Below are 22,559 nucleotides of genomic sequence, written 5' to 3'. Positions count from 1 at the left end.
AAGTTCTGCCAAAGGTAATTTGCAAAGTCAGATTGGGATAGAAAGCAGTCTGTGTAATTCAACACATTCTCAATTTGCAACTACATCATCAAATTCCCAAAGCTCTGAGGTAAGGAGAAGATTGCAATGCATCCCTTACTCATCTGGTTTGAACATAAAGCATTTTGTCTTAGTGCTGATAATGGCTTGGCTGTTGAAGTATCTCAACCAGATGGAGTTGCTGTTCAATAAAATCTTGAATTCATGCCTAAAACCTCCTTGATTTCATTCTTATCTATGACAAATAGAAATTGCCTCTAGACAAACAAATGAATCTCCAATTGTCAGCCCTCCCAAGTAAACCAAACAGGGAACACAAGCAGATGAACTAATTCTTCTTTATAATGTAAGGATACACTAGAAGAATCTTGCAGAGTTGAAAGTATAAACCTCCCGCTGCCACTTTTAACTTCCTGATCCATTAGGCTGGATCTTTCCTAAGTTTGTTACTCTATCCATTAAGCCATTGGGGGCTCCAGCCTCTCTTGTCTGATTGTTACATAGGAAACATTTCTTCCCCTCATTCCCCAAAAGCTACCAAAAGTACCAAAAGCTCCAGAAAGCTGGTGACTGGCTGAAAATACGGGACTAAGCATTGGTCACACTTTTATAGGTCCGTATGAGTAAATCTGCATATTATGGCTTAGCATTATATGAGGATTCTACAGTTTATTTAGCAAACCATCATTTCAAAAATCCAGGTGTTATACATGGAGGAGTAAATGTAAAATATCATTATTAGAAATTATCTGTCTCTTCTTTATATAGAGAAAACCCATTAGGCTCTCTTAAAAAAGATAGTCCTACCGATTGTGCAACTATTGATTTTTGTGTGCTAGTTCAATATATTAACATTCCTAACATACTACTATGACATATTACTATCACTCAGTAATTCATACTTCACAAGACATTTTAAGTTTCATATTAATTTGATGCTTTTTAATGTGAGTTCTATCAGAATCAGCCTTATCATTAAGCATATAGACTGAGAAAGGAAGTTGGTAAAGAAAGATGAAAAAACAGTAAAAAGGTTATATAAATGCAACATGGATTAATCTACTTCACTGTACATCAGACATGTCAAACTCGCAACATCACGTGACGTCGCGCAACATATCAGGACAATTTTGCCATTGCCGGCAATGGCGTGGGCGCAGCTCCCGTATGACGCATCTCGCCTGTGGGCCAGCAGTTTGACACCCTGCTGTACAAGCATTTATTGCTAATGTTTCTGAGGTCATTCATTGATTCAGTCATTCATTCATTCATTCATTCATTCATTCATTCATTCAATTTCTATGGCTGCCCAACTCAATCAGTGACGCAGGTTTATAAGTTGTATATTATTATTATTATTTTTCTTCTGTTCAACCGTGTCCAATTATCAGAGACTGTCAGGAGAAGTCACTGCCCTTTTCTTGGCAAAGATTTTCAAAAGTGGTTTGAAACTGTTTCCTTCCTTGGGCTGAGAGAGAGTAGTTGGCCCAAGGCCATCAGGTGGCTTTATGCCTAAAGCAGGATTAGAACTCATGGTCTCCTGGTTTCTACCTAAAGCCTTAACCACTACACCGCTAGTTTGCTGGATATGCAAAGTATGTATATATGAAGCCGTGTTAGTCTCTCATTTTGTTGCATTAAAACTTCATTCACACTATGCTGAGTACTTAAGCGAGCTAACAAAATTTTAAAAAGAAAATAAAGAAATGCTAAAATTAATATTACAATCAATTAACAATCAAATGCCTGATTGTTTGAATTGATTTATATTCTCCCTAAACCCTTACGCAATGTTGATCAAGATACATTTAGAACTGCAAAGATTTCATTGTTGCTGAATAAGAACAACAGACAGAGCTAGGGGGAATGGAGTTATAAGTGCATCAGCAGCTTAGCATCACTGCATTACCATAAGCCAGGGGTGTCAAACTGCCAGCCCGTGGGCCGGATGCGTCATCAGGAAACCACGCCCACCCCATTGCCAGCAATGGAGAAGAAGCTCCGATACGTGACATGACGTCACGTGACATCGTGAGTTTGACATGTCTGCCATAAGCGATCCAATCCACCCCCTCCTGAATTCTGCTAATTTATCTGGCACCACTTTAGTTTTGAACTTTAATTTACTAGATTCTTAGGTGTAGGCTTGAATAAATCTTCTGTGCTGCAACCTAATGGATGGTCTTGATTCAACAGTTGGTTTGGATTTGACTGCTTATCCTTAGTGTATATCAAGGTTGTCAAACTGCTGGCCCGCAGGCCGGACGAGTCATGAAGAAACCGTGCCCGCCCCATTGCCAGCAATGGTGAAAAAGCTCCAATATGTCGCACGACGTCACGTGACACCGCGAGTTTGACTTGTCTGGTGTACATGTTTGCATTTTGTGTATCCTCTTATGTTAAATTCAAGCTGCATTTGACTTTAGGTTTCGCTAGCATGCTGTTGCAGTGATAATGCTATTATTTATATAAGAGGAAATCAGCAACCCTTCTCTTTGCAGCCATAAAATACAAACAGGCAGCTTACCAGCAATTAGCAACACATCATTTTGCTTTGTGCTATACTTGTCTTGTAAGCAGGGAACTGGAAAAAAACATCCAGCAAGTCCAATGTTTTGCTTGAATTTCCTATCACTGTACAGTAAAACTGGCGACAGTTTGTGTGTGGTGTTTTTTTAAAAAATAAACTCTGTAGACAAGCAGGTAGCAGGAACTACTACCTAGCCTGCTTTTATGACTTTGGGTGAAAAACAAGGGAATAGGGCTACAAGTAGTTCTCAACTTACTGCCACAATTGGGATTGGAATTTTTCATTTCTAAGTCAAAACTTCATAGGACCAGATTTTATTTTTAAACCATTTTTTCCACCACTTATTAAACAAATAATGTGATTAAGTGAATCACATGGTTGTTAAATGAATCACCTGATCCTAAGTCCAAATCCACTCCCTTGAATGGGATGGAGCGTTTTTGCCAGAAACCAGCAAAAAGCATCACAAATCTTGGTCACATGACTACAGGATGTAGTAGGTTGGCAAGCGCCCAAAATGCTGTCATAATTTCAGTGAACTGTCACTTTAAACTGCACCAGTGGCGTAGCGTGGGGGGTGCAGGGGGGGCCGGCCGCACCAGGCGCAACATCTGGGGGGGCGCATTAGATGCATTTTACTTTAATTACATCAGTATTTTCATAACAAACAATACATGTGCTTAGGGGGTAAGGGTTTCTTTAACTAATCTAGTGGAAGAGACTCGAGTGCTAAAATCCACGGGTTAGGGGGCGCAAATTACTTGCCTTGCCCCGGGTGCTGACAACCCACGCTACGCCACTGAACTGCACCCATGATCAGTTCTTCATGGCGTACTGGAATAGGAGAGTAATTAAGAGAGTTTAATAATAGTAGTAAATGCCAGAACCTTAACTAAATGTGTGCTGTACAAACGATTAAAATTTTCCCATAGTTAGCAAAAGGAATACTAATATACATTCCTTTCTAGAACATCTTTCAGCAACCTGGGGATCCTTTGGAAACAAAGAGCCTGCAACAAGGCTTTATTACATATTAATTTTTAACACTCTCCCGTGGTCTTATTATATGTATGTTTTATTGTTTCTAAAGGTTATTTAAGATATGTTTTATCATTCTGTTTTTATTGTATGCCATCCAGAGTCACATTCGTAAGCCGGGTGGCTATATAAATTTGATAAATAAATAATAAACTTACTTATCTGCTTATAAAACAAGAGCCATAAAACTTCTAAACATTGTGCAAAATAAAGTCAACTGTGACTTTATACGTGCAAGAGTACTTGAGCTCCACATCTCTGAATCTGTTTAAGGGACAAACCTTCTAGAATCTACATTGTAGATGTTTAAATTGTACCTCTACACCACCACCACCATTTATTTTTTTTAATTTTTTGCCATAACAATGAAAACAAACTGCTCCTTTTTTAGATGGGAAAATTCTGCAAATGTATACAGGCCATCTACTCTTGTCCCTAAAACAGGGGTCGGCAACCTCGGCTCTTTTATGACTCGTGGACTTCAACTCCCAGAATTCCTGAGCCAGCTATGCTGGCTCAGGAATTCTGGGAGTTGAAGTCCACGAGTCATAAAAGAGCCGAGGTTGCCTACCCCTGCCCTAAAATATAAAATGTACCAGACACAAACTTACTTTCTCTTTGTTCTCGTTCCTTGATTATAGCATCCAGCCATTTCTGTTTGTCCTCTGCTGTCTTAGCCATACAGACAAACCATTTGTTTTTAGCAGTGTTGTGTATCTTCCATCCATTTGTTACTGTGTAACCATTACTGTGATAATCTGCTGTAAAGCACAAATGTACCAAGAAGAGTGTGAGTGCAAATCTGGGATCTAAAAGAAAAATTAATTCAACCTGGGCTCCACCATTAATAGAGACAGCCAGATAAGGTTCCAAAAGTTTCGTCACAATTTTTAGGCATTGCATTGGACCACAGTCCCAATGAAACCTGGATCCTATCTTGCATGCCACTGAAATACCTTGGGTGGGGAAATAATAAATAATAATAATAATAATAATAATAATAATAATAATAATAATAATAATAACAACAACAACAACAACAACAACAACAACAACAACAACAACAACAACAAAGTTGGAAGGAACCTTAAAGGTCATCTAGTCCAACCCACTGCTCAGGCCGGAAACCCTATACCATTTCAGAGAAATGGCTGTCCAGTCTCTTTTTAAAAACTTCCAGTGTTGGAGCATTCACAGCTTCTGGAGGCAGGTTGTTCCACTAGTTAATTGTTCTAACTGTCAGGAAGTTTCTCCTTAGTTCTAGGTTGCTTCTCTCCTTGATTAGTTTCCATCCGCTGCTTCTTGTCCTGTCTTCGGGCGCTTTGGAGAATAGCTTGACTCCCTCTTCTTTGTGGCAGCCCCTAAGATATTGGAACACTGCTAACATGTCCCCCCTCGTCCTTCTCTTCATTAAACTAGACATACCCAATTCCAGCAGCTGTTCCTTATATATTTTAGCCTCCAGTCCCCTAATCATCTTTGTTGCTCTTCTCTGTACTCTTTCTAGAGTCTCAACATCTTTTTTACATCGTGGTGACCAAAACTGGATGTAGTATTCCAAGTGTGGCCTTACCAAGGCATTGTAAAGTGGTATTAATACTTCATGTGATCTTGATTCTATCCCTCTGTTAATGCAGAGAGTACACCAAAATCAGGTAAGAGAGCGATTAATGAGAAGATATCTATTATATCAAGTAATACAGTGAACTTTCAGCTTCATCTAATGGTTACTGATACCAGAAAAAGAACAGTTGATCTGAACTGCTTTTAATTTTTAAGAGAGTTCAGACTGACTAAAAATCAATTATACTTTAGTGGCACAGTTTTTGCCTTGGTACAGATTGGACATTAATTTTCAGCTCCTTGGTTTAATCTAGTGACTGAATTAACACATTTTAGGGCTTAGGACTCCTAAAATGAACTACCAACTAACTATAATCTAGCAAAGTTAAAGAGTTGTCAAGCTTTGTATATTCTGGGGATGGATTTTCCAGAACTTTGCCAGGCCTAGTTAAATTTATTAACAGAGACTTGGAATTTAAATACCAGTTCAGAAATGCAGGTATTCAATCCAAACTAAAGTGACACCTGCCAAGAAAACATCTGAATTTTTCTCTGATAAATGAAATAGGCTTGTTCATTTGTTTACTTACTTAATTACTTAATTTCTATGGACCTATTCCCGAAGACTCTGAGCAGCTAACATTCAAAATCATTTCCTAAACTAAAAATACCTTCAAAAATAATACATTTGCTTATTAATTTAAATTTATTGACCACCTAACTCCTGTGGAATAAATGCACATGCAATGTAAACAGTATTAACATCTACAGGTAGTCCTCATTGAACGACCACTCAATGACCATTTAAAGTTATGATGGTGCTGAATGTGGGTCCTCAGATGCAGCCATCACTTGGCAACTGGCCCACAAACGCGACCTTGCAGTATCTCACAGTCATCTGATTGCCATTTGCAATCTTCACTGCTGTTTTCCAACAAGCAGAGTCAATGGAAAAGCAGGCAGGAGGTCACACGTGATGATCACATGACTATGGGATGCTGCAACCATACCACAGCCGTCACCTCATAAATTGAGCCAGAGCTATGAATCCAGGTAGATCCCCCAAATCACCTCCAAAAGGATGGGTAAAATTCCATTAAGAGTCAAAAACAGAACATCACTACCATTGTCCTTTTGAGACAAAAATCAGTTGATCCTTACCTGTCCCATCTTCCACATTCTCAACCTCCATAACTTCTGTGTTTATTCGCCCTCTGAAAATGTAGAGGGATCCATTGATAGACTTAGTACGCTTAGATGGTTTCTTCCCAGCAACTCTGTAGTTAATGAATGCATAGTGAACAAGGATGTTTATTATGTATTGGACAGTTTCAATGCAACAACTTGCTTCTTACAAGCATCCTGAAACCTGAAATTGGGATGGGGACAGGAGTATATATGCCACCCTCTATACTGGTTACCACGTAAATAAATATTGTGTCATACATCTGTTGTGGAGGTGTATTTTATAAAGAGAATGATATAGGCACATAATGACAGATGGCAGAGAAACAGTTGGCAACTAAAAATACAACACATCTTTGTGATAGGATCTGAAACCATAGTAATATTAGGGTGGTTAGTTATTTATGTACAGTATGTGTGCAAGTATGTATGCTGTATCATAGTGATTTATGTATCTGCCCATCCCTCAGTTGCTTTTGTTTTGTACTTGTTTAATTTGATTTCAGACAAAAGTTCTCAAAGGTCAAGCAAAAAAGGATCCTGAGTCAGAAGATTCAGTTTAAGCAGAGACTTAAACTGATAAATGCACCACCACTATCTCAGCTCCATCTCAGGCATCTACAACATGATTAAAGGCGGCTTCAATACTAAATCCTGGCCTGAAACTTGACTGAAAAAGATCTTTAAAAAATCCACTTCTCCAGGGTTATCATCAACTGCAAATTGGCTACCTTCTCCACAATCTTCCTCAAAAATGGAAAGCTGTAGAGACTACATAATAATTATAAAGAACATTTGGGTCGACTTCCAAAGGTGCTTTTTCAAGAGCAACTGGATTTCTTTGTTTTCCTTGAAGATGTTTTGCGTCTCAGCCAAGAAGCTTTTTCAGAGAAGCAAAATGTCTTCAAGAAAAACAAAGGAAATCCAGTTACCTCTTGAAAAAGCACCTTTGGATGTTTTGCATGACCTGGATGATTGCGAATCTCTATAGGCATTTGAGATCAAGGACTTTGCTGAAATAACAGGGTTTTTGTTTGTTTGTTGTTATTGTTTTGGAAAAGTTTACAGTATTTTGCAAACTTCACAGAGATCTGTCCAAGGTTCTGACAAGGCTTTTACCTTTGTCTTTTCAAGTATGAATAAAGTGTGACATTAAATGTAAGCATGCCCTTCTTTCTACTACTTTGGATAGGCATTCCTAAGGATCCAAAAGCTGAGCTAGGGCAGAACATAAATCTTCATAGCTACTTGAACTGTTTGGATTGACCTACTAAGTGTAAAAAAAGGTTTTGAATATTATAGATTGTGTGCTTCTGTTTTTGCTGTCTCACCTGATTAATAATTATCATGTGTCAATTAAAGATGATTCTCTTAGAGTTAGATCAGGGAGTGGGGCAGGCAGGGAAGTATATCATTAAAAAAGTTATCATTTTTATTCTGGTCTATGACCACAATAAATATTTGATTTCATTTCTCATTTAATAATATGAAATCATTTGTATCCATCAGACTAAATTTCATTCCACGCAGTCTGTATTTTTGAAACAGCAAGCAACACAAAAGCATAAACTCTAGTTTTTAATGGATGAGCAGGTGGCAGTAATCAGTGATTTTACACCTATATACGGTAACTATGAACTTCAAAACAGAATGTACAGAGTAAGTAAATTTGTGTGTACAGAATGTACAGAGTACCGGTAAGTAAATTTGTGTTACCCAAATTACAGTAATAAATCTCCCCCCCCCAACATTCCTGCATGGATGTGGACATTTCTATCCATGATGCAAATAGGATAGGATAGGATAGGATAGGATAGGATAGGATAGGATAGGATAGGATAGGATAGGATAGGATAGGATAGGATAGGATAGGATAGGATAGGATAGGATAGGATAGGATAGGATAGGATAAAATATTTTATTGTCACTTTGAATATACACTAATCAACATACATTAAAATAAAGTTTCATTGCATACAGCTCTCAAAGGATCACCACCTCCTATATACACTACATATGACAAAAATAAATACAGAATTGTGCATATACATACATATATTATATGACACAGAGAAAAAACACAGTCTAGTTCAGATTATGTATACATGTGCATAGCGAGAAAAACGAATCTTGTGAGTTTACCAGATGGATGGCATAGGGAACAAAGCTATTACAACAGAGGTCTCCAACCTTTTGGGCACCAGGGACCAGTTACGTCGAGAGAGGTTTTTCCGCAGACCAGAAGAGGTGTGGTTTTGTGTGCTGCCTGCATCCCACGGATGGGGCTTTACTTGTTTGTGTGGACTGGTTGCTGGCATGCCACAGCCCAGTACCAGTCTGCGGACCAGGAATTGGGGACCCTGTATTACAGAATCAGGTAGTTCTGCTAGAAATACTTTGAAATCTCCTCCCAGAGGGGAGCAAGAGAAACAGACCATAAAGTGGTGTGTGGGATCTCTAACAATGCTTTGAGCTCTAAGCACATAGTGCAGTATTGGCAAACCTTTTAGAAACCAAGTGCCCAAACTGCAACCGAAAACCCACTTATGTATTGTCAGGTGCCAGGTGGGCATGGCCCATTGGGTGGGTGTGGCCAATTGGGTGGGCGTGGCTGTGGTGGTAACGGCAGACTGGGTGGGACTAAACAGTTCAATCAACTCCAACTTTGCGAGATATTTTTTTTTCCCGCAAGTTTAAATTGATTGATTGAACCTTTTTTTTCTGCACAGTGTCGGAGGCCTAAAGCAAAAAGGTTTTATAAAACCCAGCTGAAGTTATGCCCACAGACAGGGTCCACAGACAGGGCCCACAGAGAGGGCTCTGCATGCCACCTGTGGCACACATGCCATAGGTTCGCCACCACAGACATAGTGCTTATAAGCAGCACCCTGAATACCAGGGAGCGAGCTTCCTATGATCTTCTCAGCTGTCCTTACCACCCTCTGTATGGACTTTCTATCTGAGGCACTGCTGCCACCAAACGAGACAGTGATGCAGTTTGTTAAAATGCTCTCAATCATGCTTCTGTAAAAAGTGGCCAGGACAGAAGGAGAAAGATGTGCTCTCCTCATCTGACGCAGGAAATGCAGACGCTGGTTTGCATGCTTCACTAAGGATGAGGTGTGGAGAGACCAATTCAGATTGTTAGCTCTTTGCACCCCCAGATACTTAATACTGCTGCATCCTTGATACTGAGTGGAGTATGACTATGCCGGCTTTTTCTAAAATCTACAATGATCTCCTTTGTTTTATCAATATTTAGAACCAGGTTACTTTTATTGCACCAGTCCATCACCTCTTTCCTATAAGCATCTTCACTATCATCCCAGATAAAATCCACCACTTCCGTGTTGTCTGCATACTTCACAATGTGATTTGTAGCAGATTTGGCACAGCACTTGTGGGTCATCAAGGCGAACAGTAGCAGACTCAGGACATCGCCCTTTGGGGAACCCGTATGTATGTATGTATGTATGTATGTATGTATGTATGTATGTATGTATGTATTTATTTATTTATTTATTTATTTATTTATTTATTTATTTATTTATTTATGTATTTATGTATTTATGTATTTATGTATTTATGTATTTATGTATTTATTTATTTATTTATTTGTATTTATGTATTTATGTATTTATGTATTTATGTATTTATGTATTTATTTATTTATTTATTTATTTATTATTTTAATCCCATTTACATCCCGCCCTTCTCCGAAGACTCAGGGCGGCTTACAATCTAAAGCACAATGTGCTTAGCAATAGCCTTCATTCTATGTATATGCCTGCTTATTAGGGCTTTCGCGCCCCCCCCAAGCGGCATTATTACAAAGTCAGCTTATTGCCCCCAACAATCTGGAAACTTTCTTTCCAACTCACACAAATTGGGACCTATCAATAAGAAAATCAAGTATCCAATTACATAAAGGATTATTAAAATTAATAGGCCCAGTTTGTTCACCAGATGCTGAGGAATGATTGTGCTGAATGCTGAACTAAAATCAACAAACAGCATTCGCACATGAGTATTCTTCCCCTCCAGGTGCGCCAAGCTAAGATGAAGCACACAGGAAAGTGCATCTTCTACAGAGCGGTTCTTCCAATAGGCAAATTGTAATCAGTCAAATGTAGAGGGAAGGCATGAAACCATATAGTCTCTTACGAATCTCTCAAAACACTTCATCAAAGTATATTGTTTCAGTTGTATGTGAGTAACTGTACTGCAAAGGCAAAGAAAATGTGGCTTTTCTCATTCAAATACTGCTACCCTCTTTTGGAGTCACCTGACAATGAATCAAAAGACCAGTGAAATAATCCTGTAAATTTGGCTCCAGTCTATCTATATATACCATGATCTTTGGGGCTGCAGCATGGAAAAGTAGCTCTAATACCAGGCTAGGCATACATCTATTATAGAGCACTGTCTGAGGTATAGTAGACATTAAATATTTTTCATTATATTAACTTGTTATAAAGTTCTATATTTGAACATTGTAGCTGATTAGTAAGTCACTTGTTGAAGCCTGGTGCTAATCAGTTCCAGCAAGTGGGTAGACATTCAGCTTCTTTCTGCACTGAATTTAAACAGCAGAGAAAAAGATAAACCATCCCAAATTATAGCAGCCTTGCTACATCTAAATATATCTCTCAAACAGTAGGTAGCATGCAGAAAACCCCTCTACTTTTAATGAAAAGCATGTTCTGTAGAATGGGACAGAGCTTGCTTTGGAAATACAGGAAATATAAACACAAATTCTTTGGGGAACTGAAAATGTCAGAGCTGCCATATCGATCTCCAAGCCAAACTGCAGAAAACTTTCTCACTGATGCCTGTTCTGCACAAACAAGAGCACTCTCTCAAAAGGCAACAGAACTCAGTGTTCTGGGAAAACTGCCTGCAGAAAGGGAGGGGCTGTATTAATCCAAAGTGCTAAACTGAACCAGGAAAAAAAGGGCTGACAAAGAGAGACTCAGGAAGACTCCAATGAATGAGGAGGAAGTCAAAATTTACTAGTAAAGAATAGGAGATGCTTCTGCTTAGTACATGGAATCAATGGCATTTCTGGCAATGGGATGACATAGTTTTATATATGAAAGAGGATTACTAGGTTAGGGAAGGTTACTGAAGAATGAAGAAACTCTAGCCTATTCTGTTCCTAATAGGACCTACAGAGCTTTTGAGTAGGTATTTTTTCCTTTCTACTACTACTCTATTTCACCCATGCTTTGTCCTTCCTCTTTAAAGGAGGATGCTCTTAAATTCCTTTCAGAGTATGGATAAATCCAGGAGAAACTCATCCAGCAGATCACCAACATAATTAACTTTACCCCAATCCATGCCCTGCCATTGAACGTCACTTGAAAGGAAAGGATACAGCATGAATGAAGCTAGCAGGATGATCCAGAGCTACCATCCCCAATCTTAGATGGTATGGGGTGATTCTTTCCCATTAGTCTGATGCATGCCTTCCCCAAGGGGGGGAGGGGGGGAACATGCCTTTTGGATGGCCCATCAGATCACATGAGTACCTATTTTCAGACCTCAATCAAGCCTACTTCCCCACCTTCCCCAAGCAAAAAGGAAATGAATATGAAAACTGAGGAATCTACAGTATTATATAAATCTTAAATAGCATCTGCAAGTTGTCATAACTTTCATGGGAATGATGGAGAGAGAGAGGGAGGGAGGGAGAGAGAGAGAAAGAGAATATTACATTTAGAAATTATTATGCTGTACTAGTGATATTATTAGAGGGACGCGGTGGCTCAGTGGGTTAAGACGCTGAGCTTGTCGATCAGGTCGGCAGTTTGGCGGGTCGAATCCCGAGTGCCGCATAGCAGAGTGAGCGCCTGTTACTAGTCCCAGCTTCTGCCCACCTAGCAGTTCGAAAGCACGTAAAAATGCAAGTAGAAAAATAGGGACCACTACGGTGGGAAGGTAACAGCGTTCCGTGCGCCTTTGGCGTCTAGTCATGCCGGCCACATGACCACGGAGACGTCCTCGGACAAGCGCTGGCTCTTCGGCTTTGAAACGGAGATGAGCACCGGCCCCTAGAGTCGGAAACGACTAGCACGCATGTGCGGGGGAACCTTTACCTTTACCTTTTTAGTGATATTATTGCTGCCTCACTTTTTTTGCCTAACAAGTTTTAAAGCCTAAGATGTTTTAATTCACGTTGCCTCACCTCAAGCTTCAAAAAGTCTCCAAATCAGTTTTGCCTGCATGCCTAATTTCACTTTGCTTCTACAAACTCACCTATTTTAAGGTCCTTTCCAATTATGTGGCCCACTTTCAGTACAGAGAATTCCTGCCATGCACCACCGGCTTCCAGCTTTCAGGTTCACATGGCCCCGACTCTCTTAGCCTTCCAGAGGGCTGTTAAAAACTGGGTTTGTTTTTTTCTCCCCAAGTATTAGGGCCATGGCATTTGTGTCTCGGTCATTTGTTTCTTGTATTGATTGTTTTAATTGGTGATGAATTTTTGTATTGTTTCTGGATGGGTTGCTCACCACCATGCTATGTATTTAAATGGATGGCTGTATACATTTCCTAAATAAATAAAAATAAATTCCAACACAAGAATATGGCCATTCTAAATTCCAACCTACATTCTGAACCATTAACCCAGGTCCTCCTTGATCATGAGTGTGCGGGGGAAAACTAGAATAAAAAAAAAATAACATTTCTTGATGTTTTAAGAGGGATACATGAGATATCATTGGAATATGCTTATCATAGTATACAAAGAAAGAGGAATCCTTCTTAAGTAAACAATATCCCAGTCAAGGAATTAGCAACGCAGACAAACTAACAGTAAGCAACAACCTAATCAAGGAAGCAGCAAGGACACTAGCACTGATGATGCTATACTTAGTTTGATAATGGAAAGTCTCCAAGAAAACTACCCAGCTCAGAGAACACACCAAGGACCCCACAGAATCCTTCTTTTAAATAAAGGCTTATTTTAAAACAACAACAAAACAAAGGAGTCCTACACTCCTTCATTTTGCAAATAAAAACTTGGTCTCGGCTTCATCCCTGTGGATGAAGCCACCCTCTCTCCAAAAATTAGAATCCCAGGCCCGTTTCTCTGCTAAAGTCATACCTCTAGAGCCCTAAAGCCCAAGATGTAAGATGAGTCTTCATAAGAATTAGAAAAGGGGGAAAAAAAGATGCTCCCTTCTCCTTAATCCAGAAACAACATAAAACACTTATTTCCATGCATTTATTATTAAGAACACTGAGTAACAGACATAGACAGTGCACTCACCTGGATTTCCGCTTGCAATAAACGAGCAAGTTATCAAAAAGAAAAAATGTTCTCTCCTGGATGTTTCCTGCTGAGATTTTTAGTAAGTTTCCTTGAAGCAAAAGCTGGGTCGAAATGTCTGTCAGGTTGGAACCCTACAACACAAAAGAACAATTTCAGGATTCGACCCATTCAGAATTCTGGAGTCTCAATATTAATCAAATCCATCTTTCACAGTAACAGCTACTTAGAAATTATTTTACTGAATCTGTTGTTGATGTTCCTTTTCATCTCTCAAGAAAATCAAATTTTAAAAAGTAACTATCTCTACCATAATGCCCTCCATACAAGATATTTACTAAGATTTGTTTTGATATACCTTTCAACTATTCAGTAACCAGAATTTGCTAATCTGCATACATAGATATTAAAAACAAACAAAACCTATACAAAGCCACTATAACAAGAGAGCAATAATATATATAATATATAACGGCAAAGTAAAACCAGTTGTAAAATAAATCAGAGTAAAAACATTAAAATAGTTGTTTAAAAGCCTAAGAATAGAAAGGGCTTTACTTATCACCTCCCAGAAACATCATTTTATTTATTTATTTATTTGGATTTTATACCGCCCCTCTTATCCCTTTAGCTGGGATGATAGGAAACACAGCCATTAATAGGATCTTGCAAGTCTGAAATTACATCTCCCCTTCCTCGCCCTTACAGCCCAACAAACTAGAAGGGGGGTCCCTTCTGAGACATTTGCCATTCTCTCATTTCTTCTGTGGACTCAACTGTCTCTTATCTGATTATTGTTTAATATGTGGGGGAGGAATAGTGAACTGAAGACATCTCTGCAAGAGTGGAGCCAATGACTGCAGCAAAGACCAAGGAACCAGTAAATAGGCCTGTTCCTTGAAATCTCTCTGGATAAGGAGAGAATACGAGATTATCCATGTATGCTCCTGACAGTTGTTCCCTACAAGAGATCACAGGACAGCAGTCTCCTGCACATTTCTGCGCTGGAAGACAGGAATAGCCATTTTGCCTCGCATGGTCAGCACCTTTTAAAGGACACCAAGTTCATTAAACTCATTTTCTAAATACTTTTGATTGCTTATGAGCAACTTTTTAGCTATTGGAGGCTTTCAGAATGACACGTTTGAAAACACCAGGTGAGTTTGCCTTCAGTCCTAAATGAAAGAATGTTTTAATCATAAACTTGTCAAAAATTTGAAGTAACAACAAAAAGCTAAATAAGAAATCCAGAAAGTATAAACAGACTAAGGGTCCAGATAAATTTGGAATATAGCAAATTTTACAATAAAAGTTTACAGTACATAGAGACTTGTTAAGGACCTGAACAATTCTGTGTGATAGGATAAAGATGAAATGAAGAGAAATCAAATATTTGAATGAATTAAAATTATCTGCACAAGGTTAAAATAAGACATGCTGTTACTTATGACACCTTTTAATGGACTTCCTGCTGACACTAAGACTGAAAAAGTGGTGTTTTATGGATTTGCCTATAAATAAGGGATGGAATAAGGGATGAAGTGATAAATTGTTTGTAACCTTGGAGGGGATGAACAGTCGCTAAATTTGTTTGTACTTGTTGGATGGAAGGTTGGAATACATATTTCTTTTTCCCTTTTTTATTGCATTCTTACTTTTTCCTTTTTTTCTTGCACTTTTTACTTTTTTCTATTCTCTTAAATTTTAGTTTGTATTAGATTTTACTGTTATAATCAGAATTTTTAATACACACGTGCACATATGCATATCACACACACACACACACACAAACACACACACAATCTGTAGCTCTTCTTCCTGTCTTCCAAGGTCTTTCCCATATACCATTACAGTACTGCACTTGAGATAATCTATTCCCAAGATGTTTAGAGTTGTAAAAATTAGAACCAGCATATTGATTAGAAAAATGGATTGGCAGACGTTGCAAGCACCACTATTACATTATTTTTATCTGCTCTCTTAGTTCAGCCAATTTATTTTAAACTAAAAGAAGTCTCCAGGACATTTTGAAAGACAGTCTTGCATATATACCACTTTGCAATATTCGAAAATTATAAGGGAGGGAAGTATCAGAGCTAAGTAATCCAATTTTATGTTTCCACCTATAGTATGATTTCCTAAGCATGAAAACAATGCAGGTAATATATTTCAAATAACAAGAAATAATTCCTGGCCAGCAAATTACTCAATTAATTCAATTTATAAGAAACAGAAGAAAAAAATAGAGAAAAGTATAAAAATATATTTCTTATTTTGCAATGTGTTTGGCAGAGACTAACTTCCTTATCTGCAGTGCAAACCAGACTAAGGAAGTAGATTAATACGACCTACTGATGTCTTTCTAGACAAAAAAAGGGAAAAATTAGTCCAGAATTGTGAAACACATCCATAAACAAAATAACTTTCTTTATATTTCCGATGCACCCATGCTAGCAGAAGTTGCATACGACCCCAGAAGTTGGGTAGTAGCTGGGTAGGCAAACTATAACCAATTTTGCAGATTTAATAAAGTACTATTTGTAATAGTGGTAAGGCAAAGGAACATCAGTATCACTGCACAAGAGAGATGACGCTTAGAGAGAGACTAGCTTTCTTCAAATCATTTGCTGAATTGGTGGCAAATGTGAAACATAGAATTAAATCAGGAACTTCCTGGCTCACAGTTCAGGTACATTAGTACCTATTATGCCACATTCTTAACTCTATTTAGAAGAACCTGCTGATTCTGAGTTCAGGATCTCGTAACATTTATTTGAAATAAATTATGCATCTATGTCTGACACAAGAATGATTCTGAATTGACTAGGCCTATCTGATCCACCTATCAACTTTCTTTTTATAGTCTATATGTCATATAGTTATGTACTGTTCAGATAGTTATTTCTAGTTCTTAAAGATCAGTTTTTCCTAAACCAGAATCTTCCAGATGTGTTCAATAGACAACGAGGATTTAGTCTAGCAAACCAGTTGAGGAAAGCTATTTTAAAGGGTATAATTTTCATATCTTGTTTGAAATTCTTGGAGCTGCATCCATGCTTAAGTTATCCAATTAAATCAAAGACTGGAATTTGGTTATAAATGGCAAGCCGGGTTACAGAAAATGTGTTTGGTAAACAAATCTGATGCACCTCACTCAGATCTAAACAAAGAAAAGGCAATCACAGGCCAGAGGCAACCCACATAAGCTATTTATTTCTGTCCCTCTGCTCCCCAAGGAAACACCACTGAAACTTGGCAATACGATAAGCAAATATTGGTGGTAAAATTTCAGCCTGTTTTCTAAACTTTTGGTTGGTTTTACCAATAGAAATGGGAATTATTTGCATATGTATCTCATCCTAACATTAAACCCCACCCAAACATGGGCTAAATATAAAGCACTGATATAAGGCAATATACAGAAAAAATTAAAAACACTAATTAAATATTCATATCATCAGGTCTGTAGCATGCCTCTAACTAATGGGAAATAGAAAGTACTCCATTACAGGAGTAAAGTAAAGTAAATATTAAAAAAGGACTACGAAGATCAAATGTAAGAATAACTCTGATATCCATGTATTTTTGCAGTTCGCTCTCTATACCGATTTTTCTTTTTTAAAAGTACAATATTTTTAGGAATTGTCCTTCTTTATTCCTTCTGAGGAATATAGAAGAAATATCCCTTCTGGTTATAATCCTTTCTGGCTATAAAAACTATATTCAATTAAGATCAGCTTCTAATATGAACAAGCTTTTAGAAATACATTTTGGGGATTTTTATGTAATAGTCCAAAAAGATGATGTTACCTTTTGAATTCTCTATGCGATGGAATAAATCAGCAAGAAGCTTTTGTTTGTCTAAAAGAAAACCCTGATAAATATATCAGAAATTCTTGTAATTCTCAGAATGTTTGTTGTGCTTCATTTAAATCCTTACAGCAATGCTTAGCCAATCCCATTTGTTTCCTCATTATTACTGTTGTTAATCCACTACTATCCTAGCCAATCCCATTTGTTTCCTTATTATTACCGTTGTTACTCCACTGCTATCCTGGATTAATTTATTATTTTATTTATTAAATTTGTTTGCTGCCCATTTCACCATGAGGTGACTCTGGACAGCTTACAATGTTAAAAAAATGGATTTGGGTTGGCAAAGTAGTCACTGAGACTTCAAACCCTCAATTCAGAATAGATTTCTATTTGTGCTCAGACACTGAACATTCTATCTGAGCTCTGTTGACCAAGCTTGCTATCCAAAAAATAATATTTTTTTTACATAGCTGGCTATCTACATCATTCACATGGCTCCAGTTGGATGCCAAAAAAGAAGTCTGAATGAGCAAATGTACAAGTCAAAACAAAACAATCTCAAAGTGGAATAAACACTCTAAACATGAGGAAGTTTACATGACTTCTAACAGATGTGTCCAGCAAAAGAATTTCGGCTGGTAACCATCAGTCTCTCAAATACAGGATGCTCCAGACACCAATAAGTCCAGGAAGTTATTTAGCAAATTATATTCTAGACAGTAGAATAAAAAACACATTTGCTCACTAGAAACCTCTCCTCCTGCTTAATCTCTGGCCTCTGTCAAATACTTATGCCTATCAGACACTTGCAGACATTATTACTGGATGGCCTTTTGTCCAATTAAAAAAATCATACTCAATTCATGAAATGAATTTTAACCAACTCAATTACAGACTTAAAAATTAGACAGATAAACTGTATTGTAAAACCAAAACAAAAAAGAGAATAAAAAGAAAAAAATAGAAAAAAACTAAAAAATCAAACATAGTATGCAGATATAAATCATGGTGAAATATTTTAATATGGTTTAGAAGACAAGTTAAATTTAATCATAGTAAAATTGGAAGGGACCTTGGAGGTCATCTAGTCCAATCCCCTGCTCAGGCAGGAAACCCTACATTTCAGACAAATGGCTGTCCAGTCTCTTCTTAAAAACTTCTAGTGCTGGAGCATTCACAGCTCCTGGAGGCAGGTTGTTCCACGGGTTAATTGTTAATTGTTCTGTCAGGAAGTTTCTCCTTAGTTCTAGGTTGCTTCTCTCCTTGATTAGTTTCCATCCATTGCTTCTTGTCCTGCCTTCGGGCGCTTTGGAGAATAGTCCCTCTTCTTTGTGGCAGCCCCTAGTCCTTCTCTTCATTAAACTAGACATACCCAATTCCAACAGCCGTTCCTTATATGTTTTAGCCTCCAGTCCCCTAATCATCTTTGTTGCTCTTCTCTGTACTCTTTCTAGAGTCTCAACATCTTTTTTACATCATGGTGACCAAAACCGGATGCAGTATTCCAAGTGTGGCCTTACCAAGGCATTGTAAAGTGGTATTAATACTTCACATGATCTTGATTCTATCCCTCTGTTAATGCAGCCTAGCACTGTGTTGGCTTTTTTGGCAGCTGCAGCACACGGCTGGCTCATATTTAAGTGATTGTCCACTAGGACTCCGAGATCCCTCTCACAGTGACTACTATTGAGCAAGGTATACCCTATATTATACCTATACATTTGTTTTTTCTTGCCTAAATGTAGAACCTTACTTTTTTCACTTTTTTACATACATTTGTTCCTTTACTTATAGTTCTACTTGATGACCAAAAGCTTAGAATGAAATCTATTACCCACTTTCCACCATACCTCCCATCCTTCAATGTGAGACTGCAATTGCTCAAGAGCTTCCAGCTTCTCCATCTGCCTTTTGGTCTCATTGATATTGGTACACACTGTTTTCATTGCCTGTAATGCATTCAATACCGCTTGATAATCTGGATGTTTAGCGGGTGTCCTCTTGGCTAATTCCTGGAAGAAAGTTGTAAAAAAGAAAAAGAGAAAACAGAAATAAGTTATAGAAGTTATAAGACAAAACAATTTTCCATTATGATGAAGACAGAATGCAATTACTGAAAAACACAACGGCAAGTAGATGTCTCTAACTGAAAGATATCAAGTTCAAGCATTTTATTAATTCTTGGAAGACTGCAAGACAAGACTGCCCAACTTGCAATCCTCTAATCTTAGAAGGTTAACAGTTTTCAAACATGTAATTCTGAATACTCTTGTTTTCAGGTTTCTCAATCAGCTCATCAGTGTGTTAGTTCCTGTACTTCTTTCTAAACATTCAGATTCCATATGTACCACTTACTTCCAAGGATTGTGTCCAAGGATGTTCATTCACAGATAGAACAGCGTCAGTCCCTAAAACCTATTACAGGTAGTCCTCAATTTACAACCATAATTGAGCCCAATATTTTTGTGGCTAAGCAAGATAGTTAACTGAGTTTTGCCCCATTTTACAACCTTTCTTGCCACAGTTGTTAAGTAAATTACTTTAATTTTTAAGTTAGTAACACAGTTGTTAAGTGAATCTGGCCTCCCTTCTTGACTTTGTTTGTCAGAAAGTCGCCAAAGGTGATCACAGGGTTCTGGGACACTGCAGCTGTCATATATACTTGCCATTGCCAAGTGTCTGAATTTTGATCAGGTGACCATGAGGGTGCTATGCAGCGGACATGTGAAAAAGAGTCATGTCACTTTTTTGTGTGCCATTGTAACTTCAAATGGTCACTAAATGAATGGTTGTAAGTCAAGGACTACCTATACAGTTTCCTCTTCTACTCCTACCCTTTCTTTATAGAAATCAACAATAACAAAAATTTGACAAATAACATAGTCCGTATCAACTTGCAATGAAATAATTTTTGGACTAGTAACATTTTGCTAAAATATCATTTCATTTAAACCTTATAATCTGTTCTTTCTTCCTGGTACTCTTTTTTTTAATGTAGATAGGTTGTAGCTTGGCTGGAGTACTGAAATATTTTAGTAAGTATTTTCTTCTATTTGATTATTTCATTTTGATACCTTCAAAATCCAAGCTCTAATGGCAAAATTGTGGCATAGCTGTCTCATTCTCCATTTAGTGAGAAGACAATGAGTATTGGAAGACTGAGTTTTGGATTGCACTGACTGCAACAGCAATGCACAGCTAGTAGTCAAGAAAACCGTAATCTACAGAATAGAATTGGAAGGGACCTTATAATCCAATCTATGTTTTCAGATTGCGGGGGGGGGGGGGGTTTGTTGGGAAAATTTGCATTTTAGATTCCATGTGTTAATTACTATTTAAAGAAAAAAAATAATTCTGAAAACTGAGCCTTGGTGGAGCAGTGGGCTAATGCCTCCTTAAGTAACACCAGCTGCCTGCAATTAGTGCAGGTTCGCATTCCACCAGGCTCAAGGTTGACTCAGCCTTCCATCCTTCCGAGGTTGTTCTGTACCAGCCTGCTACCGGCCTTGCAGAAAAGGCAACCCCTTTATAAACGGCAAGAGGCTGGAATACGTCTGCCAAATTTATTACAAAAACAAACAAGACACGTACCAAGATACAGGAACTTTGAAACACTATCTGAGCGGTTGCTTTCAGCAAACCAGCCCTCCCCAAACATTCCCTTTATAAAGAGTTAAGGGCATGGCCTCTCTTTGCCTCCTTCCGAGAAGCCCCACAGCCTTCCTCTGTTTGCTCCTACTTGACTGCCTCCTGCGTCGGGCGTCCTTGAACAGGGCCAGCTGTGGGTCATCTTCATCCACACTGTCAGGCTCACACAGCTGGGTCTCCATGGTGACCAAGTGGGAGGGGCCTGCCTGAGGGCTATCATCAGCAAGATCTTCAACACCCCCTCCTCCTCTGAGTCGTCATCCGACCCAACTGCCGAACCCACAGGCTGACCATGAATCACAACAGAGGTAGGTAAAATGAGGACCCAGATTGTTGGGGGCAATTAAGCTGACTTTGTAATAATGCCGCTTGGGGGTGTGTGTGAAAGCCCTAATAAGCAGGCATATACATAGAATGAAGGCTACTGCTAAGCTTGTAAGCCGCCCTGAGTCTTCAGAGAAGGGCGGGATATAAATGGAATTAAAATAAAAAAAATAATAAAAAAATATTATGAAACATAAAGAGAAATATGCATACTGAATGCAAGTTTTATTCTCCTGTGATACATTGCTTGACTGAGTGTGCCATCAAATCAATGTTGACTCTTAGTGATCACATAGATTTTTCCATGACATACTGTTTCCAATGTGCTCCTTCAGATTTTCCGATGATGCTCCCATCATCACTATAACTGAGTCTATCCACCTGGCTGCTGGTCATCCTTTTTTCCTCTTTCCTTTCACCTTTCTCAGAATTATAGTCTTCTCCATCAAGCTAGACCTTGGCATGCCATGTGCAAAATTTGATAATTTAAGCTTAGTTATCTGAACACTATGTGTGAAATCTTTTCACTTTTCTGTTTGTTTTCTTGGTTGCCTATACAGCTAGTCCTTGGCTTATTACATTTCATTTAGTGACTTTTCAAAGCTACAATGGCACTGGAAAAAGTGACTTATGACTATTTTTCACACTTACGATCATTGTTGTATCGCCATGGTCATATGATCAAAATTCAGATGTTTGGTAACTGACTCATAGTTATAATGGTTGCAGTGTCCTGGGATCATGCGATCATTTTTTTGCAACCTTCTGACAAGGAAAAGCAATTAGAAAGCCAGATTCATTTAAGAACCATGTTAATAATTTAACAACTTCAGTGATTCATTTAACAACTGTGACAACAAAGGTCATAAAATGAGGCAAAACTCACTGACAAATGTCTCACTTAGCAACAAAAAATTAGGGCTCAATTGTGATTATAAGTCAAGGCCCACCTGTAGTATTCTCATAAGTTTTCAGCAACCAAGTTCAAAACCGTCAGTACTTTTTCTACCCTAGTACTTCATATTCCAATTTCTGCTCCTGTAAAGTGTCACAAACCATTTGCTGCATTATTGTGATCTTTGTTTTACATCATGGCCTCTGAATATTTTCCCCAAGGCCTCCATTACTCTTTTCCCAAGTGCT

The 22,559-nt window shown here is 38.2% G+C and overlaps 1 protein-coding gene across 1 annotated transcript in view; it reads right to left on the bottom strand.

Moving 5' to 3' along the window:
* The window catches only part of PREX1 (phosphatidylinositol-3,4,5-trisphosphate dependent Rac exchange factor 1), a 220,742-nt gene that overhangs the window by 68,224 nt on the left and 129,959 nt on the right, over nucleotides 1-22,559 (bottom strand). The window contains exons 6-9 of the mRNA XM_081323900.1: nucleotides 19,295-19,456; nucleotides 13,629-13,762; nucleotides 6,332-6,447; nucleotides 4,219-4,368 (exon numbers count right to left, since the gene is read on the bottom strand). Coding sequence (XP_081180026.1) covers nucleotides 4,219-4,368; nucleotides 6,332-6,447; nucleotides 13,629-13,762; nucleotides 19,295-19,456 — 562 coding nt within the window. The remainder of the gene's footprint in view (nucleotides 1-4,218; nucleotides 4,369-6,331; nucleotides 6,448-13,628; nucleotides 13,763-19,294; nucleotides 19,457-22,559) is intronic.

Source organism: Vipera berus (assembly GCF_964194415.1).
Source record: "Vipera berus genome assembly, chromosome: 3".
Classification (NCBI taxonomy): domain Eukaryota; kingdom Metazoa; phylum Chordata; class Lepidosauria; order Squamata; family Viperidae; genus Vipera; species Vipera berus.
The sequence above is the reverse complement of the archived record's forward strand: the minus strand, read 5'-3'. Positions and strand labels throughout refer to the sequence as shown.